Source organism: Macrobrachium nipponense, chromosome 6 (genome assembly GCF_015104395.2).
Source record: "Macrobrachium nipponense isolate FS-2020 chromosome 6, ASM1510439v2, whole genome shotgun sequence".
NCBI lineage: Eukaryota > Metazoa > Arthropoda > Malacostraca > Decapoda > Palaemonidae > Macrobrachium > Macrobrachium nipponense.
In genome coordinates this window covers 107511100-107534528 of record NC_061108.1, presented here as the reverse complement: position 1 = coordinate 107534528, position 23429 = coordinate 107511100, and the positions used below count along the sequence as shown (strand labels likewise).

At 35.7% G+C, this 23429-nt stretch overlaps 2 protein-coding genes across 2 annotated transcripts in view; both read right to left on the bottom strand.

Moving 5' to 3' along the window:
* Window positions 1–10602, bottom strand: part of LOC135216844 (angiotensin-converting enzyme-like) — a 24397-nt gene extending 13795 nt beyond the window's left edge. Inside the window, exons 1-7 of the mRNA XM_064252354.1 lie at window positions 10446–10602; window positions 8157–8308; window positions 5839–6003; window positions 5447–5543; window positions 5049–5192; window positions 4697–4833; window positions 1779–1928 (exon numbers count right to left, since the gene is read on the bottom strand). Coding sequence (XP_064108424.1) covers window positions 1779–1928; window positions 4697–4833; window positions 5049–5192; window positions 5447–5543; window positions 5839–6003; window positions 8157–8308; window positions 10446–10518 — 918 coding nt within the window. The 5' untranslated portion in view covers window positions 10519–10602. The remainder of the gene's footprint in view (window positions 1–1778; window positions 1929–4696; window positions 4834–5048; window positions 5193–5446; window positions 5544–5838; window positions 6004–8156; window positions 8309–10445) is intronic.
* A 7775-nt stretch (window positions 10603–18377) lies between these two features.
* LOC135216843 (protein patched homolog 1-like) lies at window positions 18378–22951 on the bottom strand. Its single transcript, XM_064252352.1, has 2 exons — window positions 20455–22951; window positions 18378–20079 (listed from the first exon to the last, which is right to left on the bottom strand). The coding sequence occupies exons 1-2, from the start codon at window positions 22945–22947 to the stop codon at window positions 19441–19443; spliced, it is 3132 nt and encodes a 1043-aa protein (XP_064108422.1). The 5' UTR covers window positions 22948–22951; the 3' UTR covers window positions 18378–19440.
* Window positions 22952–23429: the final 478 nt, after the last annotated feature.

Here is a 23429-nt window from a genome sequence, read left to right as displayed (position 1 = left end):
TTCAGAGAGGCCAGGGATGCTGGCACATCCTTCATTCACGGTCCTGGATAGCTAAATACATTAAAAGAGATGAATCCTCTGTTAAAAGAAACTGGAACAAAAATCCATAATACTGTCATCGCGTAAAGAGTGAGAATCTTGGATGGACTGAAGTCTTTTCTCAGGAGTCAAAAGACATCATAGCTGAGGCAGGGGGTAGACCAAGAAAGTCTTTACATAAATTGGCACTTGAACTAGAAACAAAAAGGAAAAAGAAGAGAAGTTATGGTGCTGTATATCGTGAGTTGAAAAGATCTGGTATCAAGCCATTTCATGTTATCAGCAAGCCCAACATCACTCAGCAACAGAGAGAAAACTGTGTATGGTTTTGTGGTTCATTTCTTGAAGATTGGGACGAAGTTGACTTTCTCCATGTTGACGCATCAGATGAATTCTTCATTTACACAGTCAGGACACCAAATCATAAAAATGACATCATTTGGGCTGCAAAGTTGGATTATATCAGGGATGATGTACACTATTGCCAAGTTGTGAAATTTCCTGAAGGTATGGGAATTTTTCTCTGTTTCACAGCCAAAACGGTTAATGTGGATCATCAAAGAAAAAGGACAGTCATGTAAGGGTGAATACTTCAGAGATACTGTGCTTACTGGTGGAGTATTTCCTTTCCTCAAAGACCCTGAAAATGTGTTATCTGTTGGAGAAGTCACATTTTTGCATGATGAGGCAACATATTTCAGGGCTTTTCAGACACAGGAGCTGCTTCAAAACAGTAGTATCGATTTCTTCTTGTCAAGTGAATTTCCAGGTAACTCCCCTGACCTTAATGAGTGTGAAAACATTGGTAGTATCTTAGAGGATCGTGTTGAAGCGTGCACAGTGAACTATGATGTTATACCAAGCCTTGACGACCTGCGAAGAGAGGTGACCGAAGTGCTCAGGGAAATGGAGTTCGAGTCTCAGCTTTTTTGCGATTTGCCGAGATCAAAACCCTCAAGAATGCAGGCTGTGGTACAGGTAGATGGAGGCCACACAAAATATTAAATACTCAGAGAGAAACTTAAATAAATACCTGTTCTGAATTACATTTGTTTTTGTCCATATCAATTTTAGTTTATGCTGTAGAGGGGGGGGGGGGGGCTCTAATTTCGAAACACCCTGTATATGTATATATATGTATAAAATATATACGGATATATATATATATATATATATATATATATATATATATATATATGTATGTGTGTGTGTGTGTATGTGTGTGTGTATATATATATATATATATATATATATATATATATATATATATATATATATAATATATATATATATATATATATATATATATATATATATATATATATATATATATATTGTGTGTGTGCGAGTGTATTTGTGTGTGTGTGCGCGTGTGTGTGTGTGGGTGTGTGCCAGAAAAACTAAGGCATAGGGTGCACGGAGGCTTAGTGCTACAGCCTATCATAAACTTATGAACCTCAATATCAGGACAAGTGTACCTGTACCGAGATTAGGTAACCTTAAAAGAAAAATAGATTTGGTGCAAGCCTTGATTTGTTACTAACTGTCAACGAGTTAATAATGATGCAATAATGAAAACTTATATGCCAGGTGGATGAAAATGCTTAAATGACAGGCAAGAGAACTGCAGAGAGGTAATGGTACGGGATGGTTAGATAAACAAAAATTTAAACAATGCAGTCCCGAGGATGCGGGATTCATGTGTGTCACATGCTGAGTACAAAGCCCAAACAACAAACCTGTTCGATCATCTGCGGCGTGACATCAAGGGAAACCTTATTGGGGTATGGCGAGGCGATATCATATACCAACCACTGCTGAGCCCACATGTTGCCCAAAAGGTGGGCAGGGATCGGTCCACGCTCCGAGATGACATCCTCTCCGTATACCTGGGGAAAATTCACATTTTTGCTGATGGAATATTGTTATAACAGCTTACTTCATTAGCGGAGTAATTGGTACGAAATTATATTCACGTGAGTCTAACCGTGATTAAGAAGACCGAGTTTGAATTGGTTTTTCAGCAACAGTTAAAATCCACTCCGCGTCTATGTCAGCAACAGGATATTTATGAGGAGAATTAAAATTTTTGCTGATGGAATATTGCAATAACAGCTTTCTGGAAGTGGAGCTCGCTTCATTAGCAGAGTAATTGGTACGAAAATATATTCACATGAGTCTGACCGTGAGAAAGAAAACTGAGATGGTTTTTTTTTTTTTTTTTTTTTGAGCATTTAAAGGTTGAATGGTATTTCAGCTTCAGTTAAAATCTACTCTGCATCTTTGTCAGCAACAGGATATTTGTAAGTTCACATAATGAAACCATCACGTATGGAACATACAGAAGAATTTCATGGTCATAAACGACGCAAATAGGTCTGCCCTACTGTGACCGACTAAATATCTGTCTTTCTCTTCTTGAACTGAAAACATATTACTTTCGACCTTTCCTAAGATATTTTGTTTTTCTTTTCTTTTCTGGCTAAAAAATATCGTTTCATGGAAGTTCTCAAGCAAAATATAGAAGAGAAACTCATTACTAGAGAGGTATTCGTTTATAGGGAAGGAAAACATATATAAAGCGGATCACGTAAATATGAAATAGGCGCAGAATCAAAATATAGAATTAAAATACACTCATATAGAGCAAGAACAGGTTCATAAAACCAGAAACTTGTCAACTTTGCCCAAAATACCTTTCCCGTGCCCCGGATCATCGTCTTTCTTTCAGTGCCCGATGGAGTTATCAGAGATGTCAACCAACATATTATGTCATTTGTAAGTGTCAAAGGGACACGGACCTAAACTATTTTTTAATGGAGAAGTTACAGAGGCGCTTCGCAGTTAAATTGCCGAATGCGGGTAGTCATATTTTAGCTAGCAGACGCTGCTCGTCTCGAGTTGTTGTTGTTTAATGCCTGTTTTATTGAATGAAGGGACGCCTGCGTTGTGTAGTACACTGAGGACACTAGGTTCGTATTCTTGCTTGTTTTCATAACAACGTGTTACTTTCATGGAAACGCTTTTATGATTTTGAAGATTAAAAAATACTGTTACATTAGGTTTATGAATAGCATTAATCAATAATTATGCTAATTAATTTAGAGGTTAATATTTTAATTATTATCTGAGACCAGAGTTTGCACAATAACATCAGGTGATCTTGATTATAGGTATAATATTGATATTCTTGGTAGCAATAATATTAAGAACCTTAATTTTAATCCAGAATTCGATGAACGGCGAGACTGACCTACCATCTAAAATATTCAGAATCAGTTCACATAAAAAAAAAAAAACTTTAAGTGGTCCCACTCATCTAAATGAAACTGCAAAATTCTCTGAAAGAGATTTCTAGGAATATTTCATAAGTTATCTCGATAAAAACCAAAAAGTATGTTGCTAATGTTTCAACTTTGATTTTGAGATTGCTGACCATATAAGAATAAAAAAAAAAAAAAAAAACTGCTATTCTGTTGGGGAAGATTCTTAAAAGTCTATAAGTTTTTTTCTTGTTCATGATAATGAAATGACCTTCATGAATTGTGATAATACAAAGCATAACATTTCCCAGGTAAGATATACGTACAAAAAAAGCCAAATTTTCTTTCTAATATTAAAGCTGCAAAAACCAACACAGCATCACACAAGTAAAACTGCAGAAGAGCAACTTTTTCTTTCTAATTTTCTTCCTTTAAAGATTAAATACAGCATTTTCCCAGTATAGTTAGCGAGAAATAAAGATTTTCTTCCTAATTTGTTTTCGTAGACTATACACAGCAATTTCCTTTTAAAAGACCTCAAGAAATTGAAACTTTCTTCCAAATTTTTATGCTGTAAAGACCCAATACAATATTTTCCCAGGAAAGACCACAAAGAAAAAATACATTTTCTTCCTAATTTTCATACCTAGACTCCATACAATTTCTCAGACAGGACGACAAAAATTAATATTTTATTCTTTAATTTTCAAGCTTTAAGACCCAATATAATATTTAGCCAGGAATGGCCATACAAAAATTAAAATTTTCTTCCTAATTTTCATGCCTATGCAACATTTTCCCAAACAATTCTACGGAAGTTAAAATTTTCTCACTAATTTCATACTGTCAAAACCCAATACAAATTTATCTAGGAATGACCACGCAAAAATTAACGTTTTCTTCCTAATTTTCATTCCTTTAAAGATTAAATACTGCATTTTCCCAGTTAAGATTGCGAGAAATAAAGATTTTCTTCCTAATTTGTTTTTCGTAGACCATACACAGCAATTTCCTTGGAAAAGACCTCAAGAAATTGAAACTTTCTTCCAAATTTTCCCAGATCAATATTATGAAAGTTAGAATTTTCTCGCTAAATTTCATGCAGTCAAGACCCAGTACAACATTTATTCAGGAATGCCCACAAAAAATTTGAATTTTCTTCCTAATTTTCATTCCTACACATTTTCCTAGACAAAACTACGAAAATTAGAATTTTCTCACTAAATCTCATGCTGTAAAGACCCAATACAAATTTGTCAAGGAATGACCGCACAAAAATTAAAGTTTTCTTCGTAATTTTCATCCCTATACAACATTTTCCCAGATAATACCACGAAATTTGAATTTTTCTCACTGAATTTTATGGTTGAAAGTTGCCCTGAGGCGACCATTACCTCTCTTAGCTTCCTCCTGACGTAAGCGTGGAGCTGCTCGTAAAATGGCTTGAGCTGTTCCCAAACAGCTGCGATTTCCTGGCGAAACCCTTCTGTCTCGTAGGCTGAGATGTCCATGTCACCCTGGTTTGCAAAACCTGGAATGGACGCACATGAGTTAAACAATATATGAAGACGATAACTGTGTACTTGATTCTATTTATCTACGAGGAAGTAATTAACCATAGTTTTTATTTGGAGTACAAAGCACTTAAAACATAGAATTTTCAAAGTTTCGTTTTTAATTATCATCTATTTCCAGGCAGATGTCTGACATCGGCCGCGGAGAACCAGGAACACACGAAATGCTTACCGTTTATCTTAGCAGCTTTATTCGCCATGGGAATGAAGTCACGGTAATGCTGCCTGATCAGCTTTCCGGAGTTGTCTCGCCACGTCTTCCAGATGTACTTCAGTTCTTCGTTGTCACGGCTGGTCTTGAGAATCTCCGACAAGTCTGAAGTAGAAAATTAAAAGAGGCTCTTATAAGTCGTTGCTCCAGTTCAGATTTTCATCATGTTATATTCCTCCCCCCTCCCCCACCCCCCCCACCCCCCACCTCTCTTCCTATACTCCATGACCTGCGTTACAGTCCAAAAGCATTGGTGCTTCCAGAAGCTTCGACTGACAATTAGATAGTAGCATTTATGGCTTAAAATAATCATGGATTTTCTTCGATCTAAGACAAAACTACCAAGTGTAAAACATTACCTTTTGAAAGAGTTAAATCGCATTTGCTTGGGTCGTGGTAACTGCATACCTTGGCAGTGTTGTAAATGGTAGACATTTCTGTTATCACTCTGGTGTACTGTAAAGGGAGGTAAAATTAGTCTCTCTCCTCTCTCTCTCTCTCTCTCTCTCTCTCTCTCTATATATATATATATATATATATATATATATATATATATATATATATATATATATAGAGAGAGAGAGAGAGAGAGAGAGAGAGAGAGTAGAGAGAGTTCATTTTCTCTGACACCTGAAAGGAACACCATAAAAAAAGCAACAATCGGTCAATTTTTGAAAGTATAACCAAACTATATATATATATATATATATATATATATATATATATATATATATATATATATATAACTCACGTCTCTTAGTTCCTCTTCGGGCAAAGCTGTTGACCCAAGTACCGCCAGTTCCCGAAACTGTCTCTCCAAGTATTGATCTTTCAATAGTATTCGAACTTTAGTCCACTTTTGTACTCTCCTCCACGACTCCTTTTGGACGGCAGCATAGTTCAGCTGGGCTTTCAGCTGTTGAATCGTGATAAATATGGTAATTATAGCCGAATTAGCACAAAGATTCACGTACTTCTCTTCACAATGTTACAGCCCTGATCGTTGGTAAATTTGCAAGTGATCAACAGATCAACATTAAAGTTTCTTTTTTCTGATGAAATGTATACATCATTGGTTTTGGGACTTTTTAATTTCAAACACACACACACACACACACACACACACACACACACACACACACACACATATATATATATATATATATATATATATATATATATATAAATATATATATATATATTGTGACGAAGTGCCAAGTATCTGGTTACTACACTTACCATTCATTAATTGTTACCTCTCAACAGCCAGACACCTGAACCTTCATCACAGAAAATCAGACTAAGCTCATCAAAACAGGTGTGAGGTAATCTTGTAAGTAATTAAATTAATTAAAGGGCATCACTCCATCAACAACTTTAAAAGTCTAAGTATTTCCCTGATTTCAGAAGTCTAAGTACTTCCCTGGTTCTAAGTCACTTAAAGTAAATTGAAGGAAAACAGCTCAATTACCACTCTATGTTTCTACCTAGCATAAATATAATCATAATTATATACTGGTGTAAAAAAAGAAAACACTTACAAAATTTTAAATACAAAATTTATTATCAAACTCAAAATTTATAAGTGAAATTCACAATTTCAGGGAAAATTACAATTACTTGAAAACAGAGCAAAGTTTAATTAATTCTTGAATCAATTAAGTAAAATTAAATCAAAATTCCAGAAAATTGATTCAATCAAAATTCAGAAGTGTTAGGCAATAATTAACGTTCGAAAATTATTTCACAAGTGCTAAACAACAATGAAACTTGAAAAGAATTCTAAGTAAATGTAAATTAATTCACAAGGGTTATATTTAATTAAATGTGCAACATTAGTTAATGAAAATAATGAAGTTAATTAAATTGTGAATGCAAATGAAAACACAGAAAAATGGTGAACATACCAAAATTGCAAAAAAACACTAATCACACAGAATATAAAATAAAAACACACACTTCAATAAGAAAATGGATAAATGCACTTCAAATGAAACAAACACAAAGCACAAAAATTTGCAATGTATAAAAATGTAAATTGTTCTTCAAACCCCTGCAAATATTAGTTTAAATTTTTACGAAACCACTGTAACTATTAGTTGCAACTAATAAAAAATATAACACCTTACCTTGGTATACCAATTTCTTTCTGCTGCAGCTTGTTCAAAAATTCACCACAATTCACAATATTTCTCAAATGAAAATAAAAGGCGCCGTTACACACTTGTACAATGTTTGTTCAGATTCCACAAAAAAACACTAAATAATACTAAATAAACTCCAAGAAATATCAAATCTGAAATTTACGAGTTACGAGTGACCATTGTCTAAGTATAAATCTTTACGTTATGTTGATATGAATTCAAAGGTGGGGTGCGAGAGAGAGAGAGAGAGAGAGAGAGAGAGAGAGAGAGAGAGAGAGAGAGAGAGAGGTCTGAACGCCAGGGATTCAAAATCTGTAATGAAAGCATCCTTACAGAAACTGTACAGTGGATCTGGCACAAAATGTTTGTGGCATGAGAAAGATGATGCAATCCTTCTAGAAGCTTCTAATATGACGTAACTTTACAGAGAAATCGTGAAATCTACACGTGGTTTTGGCAAAGATGTACGAGTATGAAACCAGTCATGACATTGCCTGCTCAATAAAGACACGTATTCGACTGAAACAGAAGTCCCTATCAGACGTGATGACAGAATTCCAAAAACACAACGGAGACCTCGAGATCTCTTATCTCAAGGCATTGACATAATAGGGAAACAACTCTCTCTCTCTTTTCATTCTACGTTATATACTTTTAAATTATGTTATGCGAAATCTGAACATGCATTTAAAGACATCCTACAATTCTAAGCTAGCTAAGGAATCTGGAAAATGTTGCAAAACTCTATATATACACTTTTCATACAGTCAAAGAGTATATATATATATATATATATATATATATATATATATATATATATATAAATATATATATATATATATATATATAAATGAAATTACATGGATAAATACGTCACAGAGACGAAAGACACCAATGAAACCTAGTTTAACATTGCGTGGCTTACCATTTCCTCTTTGTTGTAGGCAGTAATGTTGGTGTTGTATTCCCAGAGAAGATGGACGACTTTCGTGCATTCTTTTGACAGGAGAGAACTTTCCTCCCTGAGTAACCTAGCGGCCGCATTGTGAATTAGTTGACGCTCGACCTGAACGTGGCCTGTGATGGAAACGTATATGGGTGAGTTTTCTGTCATTTTCTCTCTCTCTTTTTTTTCTGCTGCGGAGATAGGCTAAGACTACAACATGTACCCAATCTAAGTAGTGCATTTAAATTTGCTATTCTTATGATGTATACAGGCCTATTCGGTAGACTGAAACAATTTCTCTCTGACTGTAATGACAATAAACCTGACGCTCTGAATTAAACTGGTTTATTCTTATTTGGATAACCAGCGACAAAGTATTTCTTGTAGACTTTAACTAATTAATTATTCAACATATTTCTCTTTTTCATCAACTTTTAACTCATGAGATATATCTTACATTAATTAAAAATAATGATTCAATTGTCCCTCCTTCTCGGCAGTGGATGGACACTGACCTTCTCTTTTGTGAGGTGAGTATCATGACCAACGGTCCACACACACGCACTCATACAATTAGGTATACTTGCATCCAAAATTATCTGGTACATATTTTCAAAACAAATGAACATAGGGTAGAAAATTTGACAGAAATATAATCTAATTGGAAATTACTAAGGTAAAAAAAAAATCTGAATAAAAATAAAATGGAAAAAAGAATTATTCCGTACAGAGCATTGCAAAGAATTTATCGCGAAATTAGTTAAAATATGCAGTATGTGACACTAAAATTGTATTCACCCTCAATTTTCCTCAGAAGCGATATCTTTTAAAGTTTTTTCATCATAAACCCACTACCTCTAATATAAAAATTGTTCAAGTTTACCTTTTAACCAAGGGTTTTTGGAATTTACGTTTTCTCTATTTTGATCCGTCATAGAAAATGAAGAGTACTGAAGATAGCTGTAAACATTGACGACAACGCATCGCTTATACTTGCCTGCATGAATTCAAAAAGTTATGGCTTGAAGCATGGGCACTAACGTATTTTGGTTGCATTTTTTATAACATAGGTGGTTCTAGGAAAAATCACACCCACGTTTATTCCTTGGCTTCTGACCCAAGGATCGAAGAACCAGTAACGTATGGATTGATATAATTGCAGCAGGCTTAGTTTAACTATTGTAATACTTAATAAGGGCGCATAGTGACCTACTCTATCACAAGTACTCCATCAGGTGCGATATTCTGTTGAATTGAAGGTATAGCCGAAAGAGCGCGCTCCTTCCTTATTGGTCCAAATTCTGTAGCAGAATGTACAAGCTTTCTTGTTTAGTAACTACTCAGGTATAGATTTGCAGCAATAAGTATATACTAAACAAAAGTGCTACGAGGTCAAGAGGTAAACAGGTCACTGTTGCAATGAGCTGGCTGCTTCACCGAGAAGGATTTGAATCTCGAACAAAGCAGACTAAATTTGGTGCGAAGGCCTGCATTTTGTTTACTTGGTAGTTTGACGTCTGTGGTTGGTGCCAACCACTGTGTTGAAAATATGAGTCTAGTACTTATTCATGCACCTCCACACAGGATGAGAGAACACCCCCTCCCCCACCCCTACCCCACACATATTAATTCTACTTCGATAAGAACCTGGCAACAAAGTTAACATTATCTTATTTTGAAGAAACGCAATACGTTTTCTTCTACGTTAAAAGCAAAGCTCTTACATTGCAAGGCATGATTTACAAAATAAATTACAACAAATAAACCACTCGTTCTTATTTTGAATTGTTAGCGATGCCTAGTTGCTACGGAATGGTGTTGTAAAAAAAAATGATTACTGTCATCCAAAAAAATCTGTTAAAACGGAGAGGCAGGTTCGAAATAACTGCTATGAGATACAATTGAAGAGCGAATGTTTTCTCCGAACTTGAGAATAATTCTATCAAGTCTTTTTAATAAAAGAGTGGCCAACAAATTACAAACAAACTTACAAATATTTTTAAGACAGAGAAGTAAAGATACGAAATCTTAGGAAATGTAAACTGAGCGATGAATGAACTTTTAAAACGAATAAACACTCTTCAAACGGAGGTCTTAAAAAAAAATATAAATATCTCAAAGAGTTGGAAACGGGAAGCTCTTATTTCCACTTACCCAAGAGTAATACCGGCCTCAGTAACTTTGCACGTCTACTATAATGCCGAAAAAATTATGTCAAATCACAAACCAGCTAATAATCTAATATGAGACTAAATGATATTGACTTACTTGTATCCGGCGTCTGCGCGAGAATCCCTGGAATGCAGACGACCGTGAGCGCCAAAATAGCGATCACCGCCATGATCCTCTTCTTCTTCCTTTGGCGATGGAAGTCTGCTGAATGCGTTCGCCAATACCTCTTTTCACCAGGAGACCTCCGGAGGGCGTCTCAACCACTGCGAAATTGCGACTGGTTTGGAACGCATAACGGTAGATTCTCGGCCAGTGACTCTTCACTGGGCAGACAAGTTCGACGAAACGCGAGTCCTGCTTTTGTTGCTGAGAATCTTCCTTCGCTAAGCTGAAGTCTAATCATAAACACAATAACAAGAGAGCAATAGTATTCCTGCTTCCTTTTCCTCTTTTTTTTTTAACCTTCTACTCCCTGTCCCTTTGCTTTAATACTTATCTCCCTGTATGAAAACCAACCATAATAGAGCTACGTAACACTCAATTTCATTACGTCAATATTTACTGCACGAATAGTTGAAAAAGGGGATTTCCTAATATTTTGTCCCCCCTGTCGTAACATTTTACCCACTACTTCAGTGCCAAGCGCTCATTTCCTCCTATTTTATTCCATTACTTCTACACTTTAATCTCTTTATGGACAAAAAAATACAATTCCAAACATTTTCTTTTAAACTTGCCCTAGTTTAGATACTCTCTCACATCTCTCTCTATAACGGTTCCCCATACCAAAAGTTTCCTTGTTAGGTAACGGGGTCTTCTACTGCATAAAAGCACACTGACTGCTTCTTGACTGCTTGGTTTACTTCGATGGCAGTGAACTTTAAGACTTACGCATTTTGTTTGTCATTTTACTTTGTTTGTTTGTTTTGTTGCTTTGCAACAGTGCACCATATGTCGATCTTTAATTCTCGATTTTTCAGATATAGCTACTTCTACAACCTGCGTATAAAAAAACGAATAATGAGTAAATACACAAATCAATAAACAAGTAAAATAACGAATAAATCTATATAGCCACTTCCGTATTCGTGTCTCAGAATTCATAACATTTTAGTTCGGTGTGTTTTTGCTAGCAAATATACTTTTTTTCAAACAAAACTGTCTTTCTATTTTCCCTTGTATCAAGGCCAGGTAATGTGATGTATATCAAGTTATTCCTCTTCAACACCACTGTATTGTTAATGTATTCCCTCATGTAATATATACTAAAAAAGAATTTTGCAAAGTATTCTTTACCCAATAGCGTCTCACTACATTCTCCATATGATTATTTCTCTTTTGAAAACATGAATTACATAAATCAACCCGCTTCTTGAATATTTCCACATTTCAGATGACCCCTAACGAAACACACTGTCTTATTCTCTACCATATACCTTTGCATTCGAATTACCTGGCAAGACAACATCTCATTCATACCCAGCAATAGTTAGGGCACCTTCAGCCATTCAGCGCTTAAGGCAGTGAAAAGTGGGAGTTGGCGCGGTTGAACAGCGAGACAAAGAACTCTAGAACATAAAGGAGGTGAGGTATTTGGCGAAAACTCTACAGCTGCACTAAGGAGTGATAGTTAGAGAGCTTGGACAGCAAGACTGAAGAAAGAAAGCGGGAATGGAGGTAAAGTAAAAGGATACAAAAGGGGTGTAGTTAGGGGCCGAGGGACACTGCAGACGCACCATGGTAAATGCCTACGGCAGGATTGATAGAGTACTCTATGAATCCCGTCCTACGGTGAGGTATACCCATCTTGAGGTACACTTACGGCGCTCCCTCCCTTACAAAGACGCATTTGTATATCATCTCACGAATGTATCCTAGATAGTGAACCCCAAGGGTTTTCGGTGGTCGTTACCTATACTCAGTTTTTTTCCATCTGTCCATCCGCCTGTGGTGGTCGGGCAAACTTTAAACACTGCGTCCCGGGCTTTAAATAGTTGCGCCATGTGTAAGTTTTAGGTAAATAAAAGGATATCTGGGTGTGCATCTGCAACTGAAAAGTGCTTTAATAATTTACTGTATGCGAATTACATCGTTAATATTCGAAATAGGATATCATTAAAGCCCGGGACGCAGTGTAACCATGCGCAAACACCACAACCCGATGGAACAGATGGAAAAAAAGCAGAGTATAGTTTTAATATTTCTTGGGATCATTATCTTGATGATATTTACAGTATTTTGTTTATGTCTACGGTGATCGCCAACGGGCTTGTACTAAACACGCCGCAAGGGTGGATACTACATGCAGGTTAAAACCCGTATGGGTCACTATCTAGGAAAGATCCCATCTCGCCACAATAGCCTTCCAGGCAGAACAAGGTACTAGTTTCCATGGCCCATATTTCTCTGCTAGTCTTCATGGCTTAAATCTCTCACCTTGCTCGCAGTTTTAGTTACCAGATGGTATCAATATTCAATGTATTGAGCATAATTTTGTTTTCCCTTTAGTACCACGTACATGGGCATTCCCGCTCAGATTTAAGACTTGCAATATGGTTATACATTTCTACTTGAACTATTTTTTCTGATTAAACAGCTTTTACCTTTCACTTTTTACCATATATTTTCTTTATCTTATTGTTTCATACGTTTATACTGTTCAATAACAATTCATTTATTAGTAAATATTTGGCGAGTGGCCTATGTGTATTATATTGTTTTCTTTATGGTTTCATTATATCTGAGTGGGTTTTATTGTTTCTGTATTTTTCTTTCTTTAAGCACGAGTTATGTAAACTTGCCTGCACAACTTCCGTGATAGTTATCCCACCAAACTCATCATTAGTGTTCTAAAATATCGAATAAGGTGATTATCATTGCAATAGTTTTTAAAGCAAAGCGAATACATAGCCTAGGGCAAGTCCTACAAAATATATAGGTATTAAGAGAGAGAGAGAGAGAGAGAGAGAGAGAGAGAGAGAGAGAGAGAGAGAAAAGAACTTTATCCCTCTGGTTGGGACGTCAAGCATATTTCACAGAAAGCCCTAAGTCTGCAAGTTCAGAGGACAACGTAAATCACTCACGTGGTATATACATCTGGCAGTTATTGCATATGTTAATCGAATGTGAAGATTAGTTCTATCCTCTATACCAGATGTCACTGAGAGGCATGCAACTACCAGGAACTAATATGTAACTGAACGAGTTATGCCAGTCTGAATGTAGCTCCGAAAAAGTTCTAGTCGCTGCCTGACAAATATTGCAAGGTTATATTCATTGCTGTTGCCACAGGAATTGGCTAATTGCTGTTGGAACCCATGAAGTAAAAGGAAGAACATCGAGATTAGGATCAAGAGGAATAGATGTACAACTGGTCTATTTCACAGACACCCTTAAAGATAATGATAATTATAAACACGGTTTTTGCAAAAATAAAAAGAAAAAAAAAACGATGAGCATAGTATTATACACTATTTGATACAACTAAAGTTGATTAATTTACTGAGGGGCTTTTGATATAATATGTATTTATAAAAATTGCCTAATATCCCAGCTTTGTGTTTAGTAAGATAACTCTGGATATATATTGGGGACTTTGCACAAAAACATCTATATATTTATAAATTATGTTTTAGATGATGGCTTACACGGTCAGTATTACCAGATGCTAAATGGCAGACAGCCTGCCTCTGAGAGAGTAATCCCATGGGTATTTTAAAACGCCCAAACGTTATACAGCTCTGGGGGCTGGGGCATGATTTCGACTTTTGCCTGTGGTCCTTTGGTCAAGTGGGAGGAAAGAAGAGAGCAGAAGCGGTGAAAGAGGTAACGGAGTGATCGACCATAAAACTCAGGAAACTAGAAAATGCAATCAAGAATGACTAATTGAGTTGAGTTGAATGTAAAATTTAGGCCAAGCACTGGGACCTATGTGGTCATTCAGCGCTGAACTGGAAATTGACAGTATAAGGTTTGAAAGGTGTAACAGGATGAAAACCTCGCAGTTGCACTACGAATCAAGTGTTAGGAGAGGGTGGAAAGCAAGATAAAGAAAAAGTATATGAAAGGATGTAAAGTAAAAAGGAACGAAAGTGGTTGCGGCTAGCAAAGAACTTCAAGTAATGCCTGCAGTACACCGCATGAGGTCGACTGACGGAACTACCCTCTTACGGGGTCAAGAATGACTACTAAGTAAATGGATGGCACAGTGTAGGAAGGTTCAACGTTCTGCTGAGAAGCCTTTGGCGTTCCTATGAGAGGGAAACTACTTTGCGAAAATTTCCTGTACATGCGGTTCATCCATGAATCAGTGGATAAAGGAGGAATATGGCCGTGACTTACTTTAATATTAATATATATATATATATATATATATATATATATATATATATATATATATATATATATATATATATATATATATATATATATATATATTTGTGTGTGTGTGTGTGTGTGTGAGTGAGTGTGAATACGAGGACACACACTAGTCTAAATTCTTTCGAATACGACCTTCCTTCGTTTATCCCTTCAGAATCTGGCGAGGGGCTAAATCCATGAGGAAGTTGTTATGTAAGCGAAGAGCCTTTGTAGAGTACACTGACCTCAGACAGCTTTAGAGACCTGCCCAGCATGATTTCTCCTGTTCATTTGTAGTGTTGTGTGTCTGGACTTGCTTTTTGTGAATGTGTGTTTATTTATTTGCTGATATTGGGAGTTTTGCATATATAGTTATTAAAATGTACTTTTTTTGATACTACTAAATATTTGGTCATCAGAGGGAAAAATGTAAAGTTTTCTTGTACTTATACTGTAAATTAATATATATATATATATATATATATATATATATATATATATAGACACATTATTTTAAATCAAATTTAGTCACATATACACTGCCTTTTTTTATATGCTCAAATTAGGCCATCAAATCTCATACATTCCCGAGGTATAGTGAATTGGGTGTTAAACAATATTTAAGGCTTAATTTTATATATGTATATATATATATATATATATATATATATATATATATATATATATATATATATATATATATATATGTGTGTGGTGTGTGTGTGTGCGTTATATACTATGAGTGCATTATATACCATCATAATATATATATATATATATACATATACATATGCGCATATATAAATATATATAATACACACATATATAGGTGATTCATATACATTGGAACTACATATGTCCAATTCGCTCTACCTCAAAATGATTAGTTTTATATATGTTCAAACCAACAAGAGGACGAAATTATTATCAACGAAAAATTCCCCTCCGGTTAACATATATGAAAATATATTAATTCCTAAGTAGAGCGAATTGGCTATTAAAGGACATTTGTAGCTCGATGTACATATACATATATATGCAGATGGATAATATAACAAACAACACGAGGAGAGGAAGACACATAACCAGTATCACGCGTAGCAACAGATGACCTCACTCCTCTCTCCCAGTTCATTGGACTTGTGAACCTGCCTCAGAAGTTTCGTTTCCTATTATAAAAAAAGTTCTAGTCACGCTTAGTTTCGAACGAATCTCAGATAAAAAAACAAAAACATATAAAGTACCTCTGAAAGTAATTTATTGACGACTAATGTCGTGATTTCACTGCAATATTGTATCGGCTTAAAATTTTATTATATAAATCACTTAAACGTTTAGATACTTATTTATCCGGTATGATACTCAGTTACTGCTGCGGTGTGGGGTCTGCAGTGGGAGGCTGAAACCGACATTTTTTGGAAGTTTGAATTTCAAGTCAGTGGAGGTTGTGTGTTTGTTCCCTGTTAATAATGGGTTCCATCTACTGCGATAATGATATTAATTATGGTAATAATAATAATGGAAAAGTAAATCCACAGCATAAGACATACTACTGTGGATTTACTTTTCCCTTTTATTGACTCATGCGATTATGAGTTTTCTTTGCATAATAATAATAATAATAATAATAATAATAATAATAATAATAATAATAATAATAATAATAATAATAATGACAAAAGTACTACAGAAGATGGATATCGGGTACCAACTCAAGAAAAGAGGCAACAGAATCAACCATCTGATGTTCATGGACGACATCAAGCTGTATGGTAAGAGCATCAAGGAAATAGATACCCTAATCCAGACTGTAAGGATTGTATCTGGGGACATCAGGATGGAGTTTGGAATAGAAAAATGCGCCTTAGTCAACATACAAAAAGGCAAAGTAACGAGAACTGAAGGAATAAAGCTACCAGATGGGAGCAACATCAAACACATAGATGAGACAGGATACAAATACCTGGGAATAATGGAAGGAGGGGATATAAAACACCAAGAGATGAAGGACACGACCAGGAAAGAATATATGCAGAGACTCAAGGCGATACTCAAGTCAAAACTCAACGCCGGAAATATGATAAAAGCCATAAACACATGGGCAGTGCCAGTAATCAGATACAGCGCAGGAATAGTGGAATGGACGAAGGCAGAACTCCGCGCCATAGATCAGAAAACGAGGAAGCATATGACAATACACAAAGCACTACACCCAGGAGCAAATACGGCTGTTGCAAATGCGATATTGCAGCCACATGGGGTATAGTTTTAGAACTGGCCAGAGATTAAGTAGACCAGAGCATTCAAATATCAAAAATCATGCCATCAAATGTAAGATCGAAGTCAAGAAACAGCACTTCTCCATTTTAGGTTACAATAAGGACTCTGAGTAGTTAACAACACTCGAGTCATTATTTATCAAAAAACTTGTTCCCTCATTGAATAGCGGTAGTTCATCGTCTCCGCTATACCTGGCATAGTCTTCTTTCTGACCTCAATCTCATTTCTAGTCATTCTCTCTCCTCCTTTCTTAGCGAATGGTTGGTGTTTTAGTAGTCGTGTTTTAATGTTCTTATTTCACTTTTAACTTTGAATTATGCTAATTTTTAAATTATAATTTTCAAATTTAAAATTTTAGATTGTAATTTTTATTTGTATATTGCTTTTATTAATTTAAAATGTACTTTTATTTTTAACAGACTGATGATGCACAAAGTTCCTTGTGCGAAATGTTTCTTTACGAATAAACCCTTTTAACTCATGTGTCTTCGGCTCTCCTGAAGTTATGTATATATATATATATATATATATATATATATATATATATATATATATAATGCAAATTAATAAAATCAAAATTTTCTTAGTCTATATAATTCCTTGTGGGCATAGAGTAGACGGGTTTCATTGTAACTTTAGGGATTTATTGTAACTTCTAAAGAAGAAATATCAACAATGGCGTCACACATCGAATACTATTTTGAACTTATGGTTAGGGTATAGTATATCATAATAACATCTTTACACCTGTAACTGGAAGTGTTCTAGGCTTGCAAATAATATCATATATATACGTACATATACGTATATTATGTATACATATTCATAAAATACATACATACTATATATATATATATATATATATATATATATATATATATATATATAACTATCTCTTTACATAATTATAATGATAATAATAATAATAGTAATAATAATAGTAATTTGTAAATCATTATAAAAATTTCTTATATTGTAAGTATTCGTAAATGGAAAGTGTGGAAATATAATTTATAGCAACTGCATAAAGTTTGAAAACTCAGAGTTCTCACCATACACTTGAGGAATTATATATATATATATATATATATATATATATATATATATATATATATATATATATGAGTAATAAACCAAAATATATAAATACGTATAAACACTGACAAGTTTGGCATATGTGATAAAGTTATGATTAGATACATATCACAATCAGTCGACCAAGTGCGCACACAGACACACATACACAAAAAGACATATATTATATATTCATATATATATATATATATATATATATATACATATATATATATATATATATATATATATATATGTATATATATATATATATATATATATATATATATATATATATATATAGGTATATGGAGATAGTTTAGGAAGGCTTTCCATTTCTGATCATACCAGGTACAGTTCATTCCTAGTTCAACATAGATAATGAGTTTAACAAATCAATTCCAAACCGCTTTGTCCTCGCCCGTGAATTAAATCAAGGTCGTTATGCTGGTATGTAGTACGCTATTATTAAAATAAATGTACTTCATGAGATGCCTAAAATCATTGTAGGATATAGAAAATGGTCTAATGTGAGGTCAGCTTAATATTTATGTCTTGACACGTATTTGTTTCCCTACCAAAAATCATTTCTGACCAACGCTGAAGCAGTCGTTTTTTCCCATCGACTATTGATAACAAACAATTAATATGAAATAAAAACTAGATTAATTAGGTACTCAGTACTTCGCAGAATGTTTTCCTTTCTCATTGTCTTTGGTCACTACTCCAGGTTCCGAGTAACTATACTAGTTTTTTTTTTTCATCTGTCCACCCGCCTGTGGTGTTTGCGTATGGTAACACTGCGTCCCGGGCTTTAGGTAGTTTAGCTTACATTCAACAATAATAACAATATCCTATTTCGAATATTAACGGTATAGTTCGCATACAGTAATTATTAAAACACTTTTTAGTTGCAAATGTACACCCAGATATCCTTTTATTTACTTAAAACTTACACGTAGCGTAACGATCTAAAGCCGGAACGCAGTGTTACCATATGCAAACACCACAGGCGGGTGGAGAGATGGAAAAAAAACCCAGAGTATAGTGGTATACTACGTCAGTTATGGATATTCTTCATTTATTATATACTGAGATCCTTAAAGTATTACAATACTGCAAATAAATACTGTAATGATATATCTTGGGAATATACAAGTTTACAATTTCGTCGAGTTTACAGTCAGAAACGTGAAATCAAAATTTCAGTGTTTCCTGGACTATAAATGAAAAATATAATGCATCAAATGCACTTACCATTTCAGTAATGAAATATCACAAGTAATAAAAGCTAAGAAAAATAAACCTGGCTTCTAATTATACTATATGCCAAGCGGCAACATCTAAGAAAACCAGCCAGGTAAAAATCTTTTTACCGCTATTCTAAAAAAGGTCTTGTGACTAGGTGAGGGGCCACAGATGCTGTTGACGAAGTCCGCGATATTCTACTGCGAGCACTCCCAGACAACTCCCTGTCATCTGGTGTAGAAGAGCCGAGCTCAGGTTGGTCGGCTGGAGTAGAGACTGCTGATTCCTGTTCGTCTGTCGGAGGAGAGGGGGAATCTGTCTCGTCGGCTGGAGAAGAGAGCAACTCAAGCTGGTCAGTCGGCGATGATGAGGAGTCAGGCCGATCGACGGGAGCTGAAGAGACATCAGGTTCGTCAGTCAGTGAACAGGGAGCGTCTTCCTGGTCGTTCGTTGGAGAGGAAGACTCATCCTGGCCAGTTTGAGAAGAAAGGGACTGTGCAGCATCTGGGTCGCTAACTAAAGCATCCTTATGTGGAGATGACGAATTTGACTCAGCTGGGTTCGTTGGCGGTGGTGGGGTTTTCTGAAGAGGTTGCAACGGCTCCACAGTTCTCACGGCGGTTGGGAACACTTGATTCTCGTGTGCAGGTGACGACAGCGTTGCCACTTGCTGTGCAGTGGCGTAAGGCGCCGGACCAACCAGTGATAATAAAACCGGCAAAACTACCAGTCCATGGTAGACACCGTACAAACAAACGGCGAAAAAAATCTGTGGAAGTAGGAAACTAAATGTGAAATGCACTGATCACCATTATGGTTTTGGTAAATCTTGATCTTTCTGAACTTAATCTTAATCTGTTAAAGCACCATTATGAATACTAAGTATTAAAATTTATGAACAACTACACATAATTAAAGACATTTATATGGAAAATGATCAGAATTATTGGCAAAATAATAGTGAATAATAATTAATGGAGAAATACCAGAAAAGAACTTCATTTGATGACAACTTTATTGAAAATGAACTTGGCATTAGTGGCAGGTTATCTCTAAACGGCTTCTGACATCTAAGTGTATAAATACAAAGTATACTATGTCACTTAACAGCAATTTTCTAACCACAACTATAAATAAGCCTCACCTTGAAGAATGTAATAAAGACATATGAATCTGAGCCAGCCAGTGGGAGAAAGGACAGGAATGTGGTAAAGCCTCCATTCAGCACTGCTGGTCCAATTAGGCCGACAGTAGCCATAGCACGCTCATCCATATCACCATCCAGTGTCAGGTAAGTGTAGGTCACATGTGCTGCATAATCCACAGAGAGACCAACGGCTAAAACTAGATCAATGGCAGATAATGTATTAATTGTCAATCCCCACCAGTGCATGAGAGCTACCACATCTACTAACGTTGCAAAAACACACACCATGACCAAGAAGCTTGCAGGCAGATTGACAAGGAGAAACAGAGTCACCAGGAATATCATCAGCAGAGCAAGGAGCATGTTGTGCAGCAGTTCTTTTCCAATGACATAATTTGTTTCCCACGTTATATATATTTGAGTGAAGGGGAAGACGAACCCATCAAACTCCAGATTGTTGACGATGGATGTTATATTCTCTATAGCTTTCATTTTATCGTTTGTCGTTTGAATTTCCCTGTGGACGTAACTGATGGTTGAACCTACAATGTCTGGCAGCCCACCTGTACAGTTTATTGGTCTATCAAAACGAAAGTTGCTACGGTATCTTGAGCCCTCACAAGAGTACAGAAAGTTGGTAAGATTTCCAAAAAATTCACTCTCCGTTTGATTGATTAAGGGTACATCACCATGCAATTTAAAGACGTAGCTTGAAAAGTTTTCATGCCAACTTTCTACTCGATCAATGTAATTGCTTTCCCTCATCTTCGTTACTAATTCAGCCGTTTTTGCCAACTCTATGTGACTTATATTACTGAAGTATATCAGCCCAGGTTCCCCTGATGTGGGATAATGAAACTTCATTTTTTGAAGGAACTTGGTCAAGTAGGAGTCAGGAGGCATAAACCATTTTGGATCAAATTCTTGTTGAATTTTTGAAGCTCCCCAGCAAGACATAAAGAACAACACGCCTGTGAAGAATAAAACAAATATTTGTGAGGGTGCTCGTATGAGATAGTTTCCATAAATTTTTGTGAAAAACGTCTTGCACAGATCAATTTGACTACATTGGTTAGGTTGCCAGTTCTTAATTTTCCAACACCACAGAAGTCCTTGTCTATTGTCTTCTAATCTTCTTTGATCAAAAACTAGACATGCAACGAAAAATGTTGCTTGGAAGATGTAGACAGCAGCTATACCTATAGCCGCATACAGGCAAACATATCTTAAAGCAGGCAGGTCACTAGAACTACCGATAATAAAGGCCAAAAAATTTGTGGCAGAAGTCACAGTAATCGATACACCTGCATGCTGCATTGTCATTCCAATGCGCTCGCAAAGTTCTTTATTTTGATACATTTTTGGGATGTTGTTCCATGCTGTTATGATCACAAACATATCGTCGACTCCTAAACCAAGTAAAAGAAATGGCAAAATGGAATTCATGGCGCCAAATGGTATGCCAAATGCTGAACTCAAACCGTAAGAAACTGCTATGGACAGTCCTACGGATGAAAGACCAAGAAGTGAAAGTAGAGGTCTTTGCTCTACAAGGTTGAATTTGCCAAGCATTACTGTCACGTAGAGAAATACAAGAAAATACCCGGCAAAAAGGTATCTTACATCACCAATGATGTCATCTGACACAACTTTGCCAGAGCTAGATGTTGCGGCAAAATACAAAGATACATTTTTTTTATTCGCTGAGAAATTGTTCATCATTTCTACAAAACCCCCTTCCCACTTTAAACTGTTCTGCCTCTGCATTTTTGAGGCGTCAGTGTACCAGGTATGAGTAGTCGCTTTTGCTTTTGTCAGGTCTCCGTACTTGGCATTCTTACTTCCCAAAAAGTATGAGGCTCTTGCAAAAGTTTCAGGGTTTCTGTTAATATCCTCAATAATTTGCCTTTGGGAACGACTACTCAGTAATTCTTCGTCATAGTTCCAAAGTCCTAATATACTCTCTTCCTGGCATACTCTTTCCGTAGAAGCCTGCATTTCACAGTAATTGTTAAACTTAGAAGGCAAGTTCTCACTACATGGCTTGCGAATGGGCATTTTTGCACAAAGACTGTCCCAGGTAATATCATCAACAGCCATGTTCAGAACTTCATTTCTTATGCGGAGCATTTCCAAGAGCACACGTTTATCTAGCACATTTTCTGACTCGAAAATGATGATTTGTTGGTGAGTTTTGTATGGAAAGTTCTCTTTCGTCCAGTCCGCGGCCTCCTTGAAGAGTGATTTATCCGACATGAATTGGACTTCCGAGTCATCTGAGCCGAAGTTGATTAGACCAATGGAACAGACGCCCGTGAAAACAAGGCAGAGGAGGATAAAGACCAAAGGGTATTTTCCAACAACGAGGCCATAGGAATGGAACGCAGACTCCAGTGCATTCACAAAGAACGAGCTGAAAGCTGACACACCATCCTGGCAAGATTCGCAAGGACTTTTGGTTTCCGTTTTTTCAGCGTCTTGGACGACCATTTTAGATTCCTCTTGATCTCATGCTGAAAGGAAAAATAAGAGGGATTTAGAAATGGTAGCTGCAAACTCACTTTGAAAACAAGTATATATATATATGCATACACACACACACACACTCACACGCACACACACACACACACATATATATATATATATATATATATGTATATATATATATATATATATGTATGTATGTATATTTATGCATATACATACGTACATACATAAATACATACTACATACATATATATATATGTATATGTGTACGTATGTATATGCATAAATATATGCATAAATGTGTGTGTGTGTGTGTGTGCGCAGGCCCCCCACCCCGACCCCGTGTGTTTATGTGTGAGTGTGCTCTAACTCATAAAATAAGAGGTATTCATATCAAAGTACACCGTCACAATGTCTTCGTTTAATTCTAAGTTTATATTCTACCAAAAATGTTTTTGATATAATGCATTTTATTTATATTCTAG

What these genes read in the sequence shown, in the direction of transcription:
- LOC135216843 (XM_064252352.1), bottom strand. Translation starts at nt 22,947, where the DNA reads ATGGTCGTCCAAGACGCTGAAAAAACGGAAACCAAAAGTCCTTGCGAA. An exon ending in TCTTTATTACATTCTTCAAG is followed by an intron (nt 20,080 to 20,454) that starts GTGAGGCTTATT and finishes CTACTTCCACAG; the next exon opens with ATTTTTTTCGCCGTTTGTTT.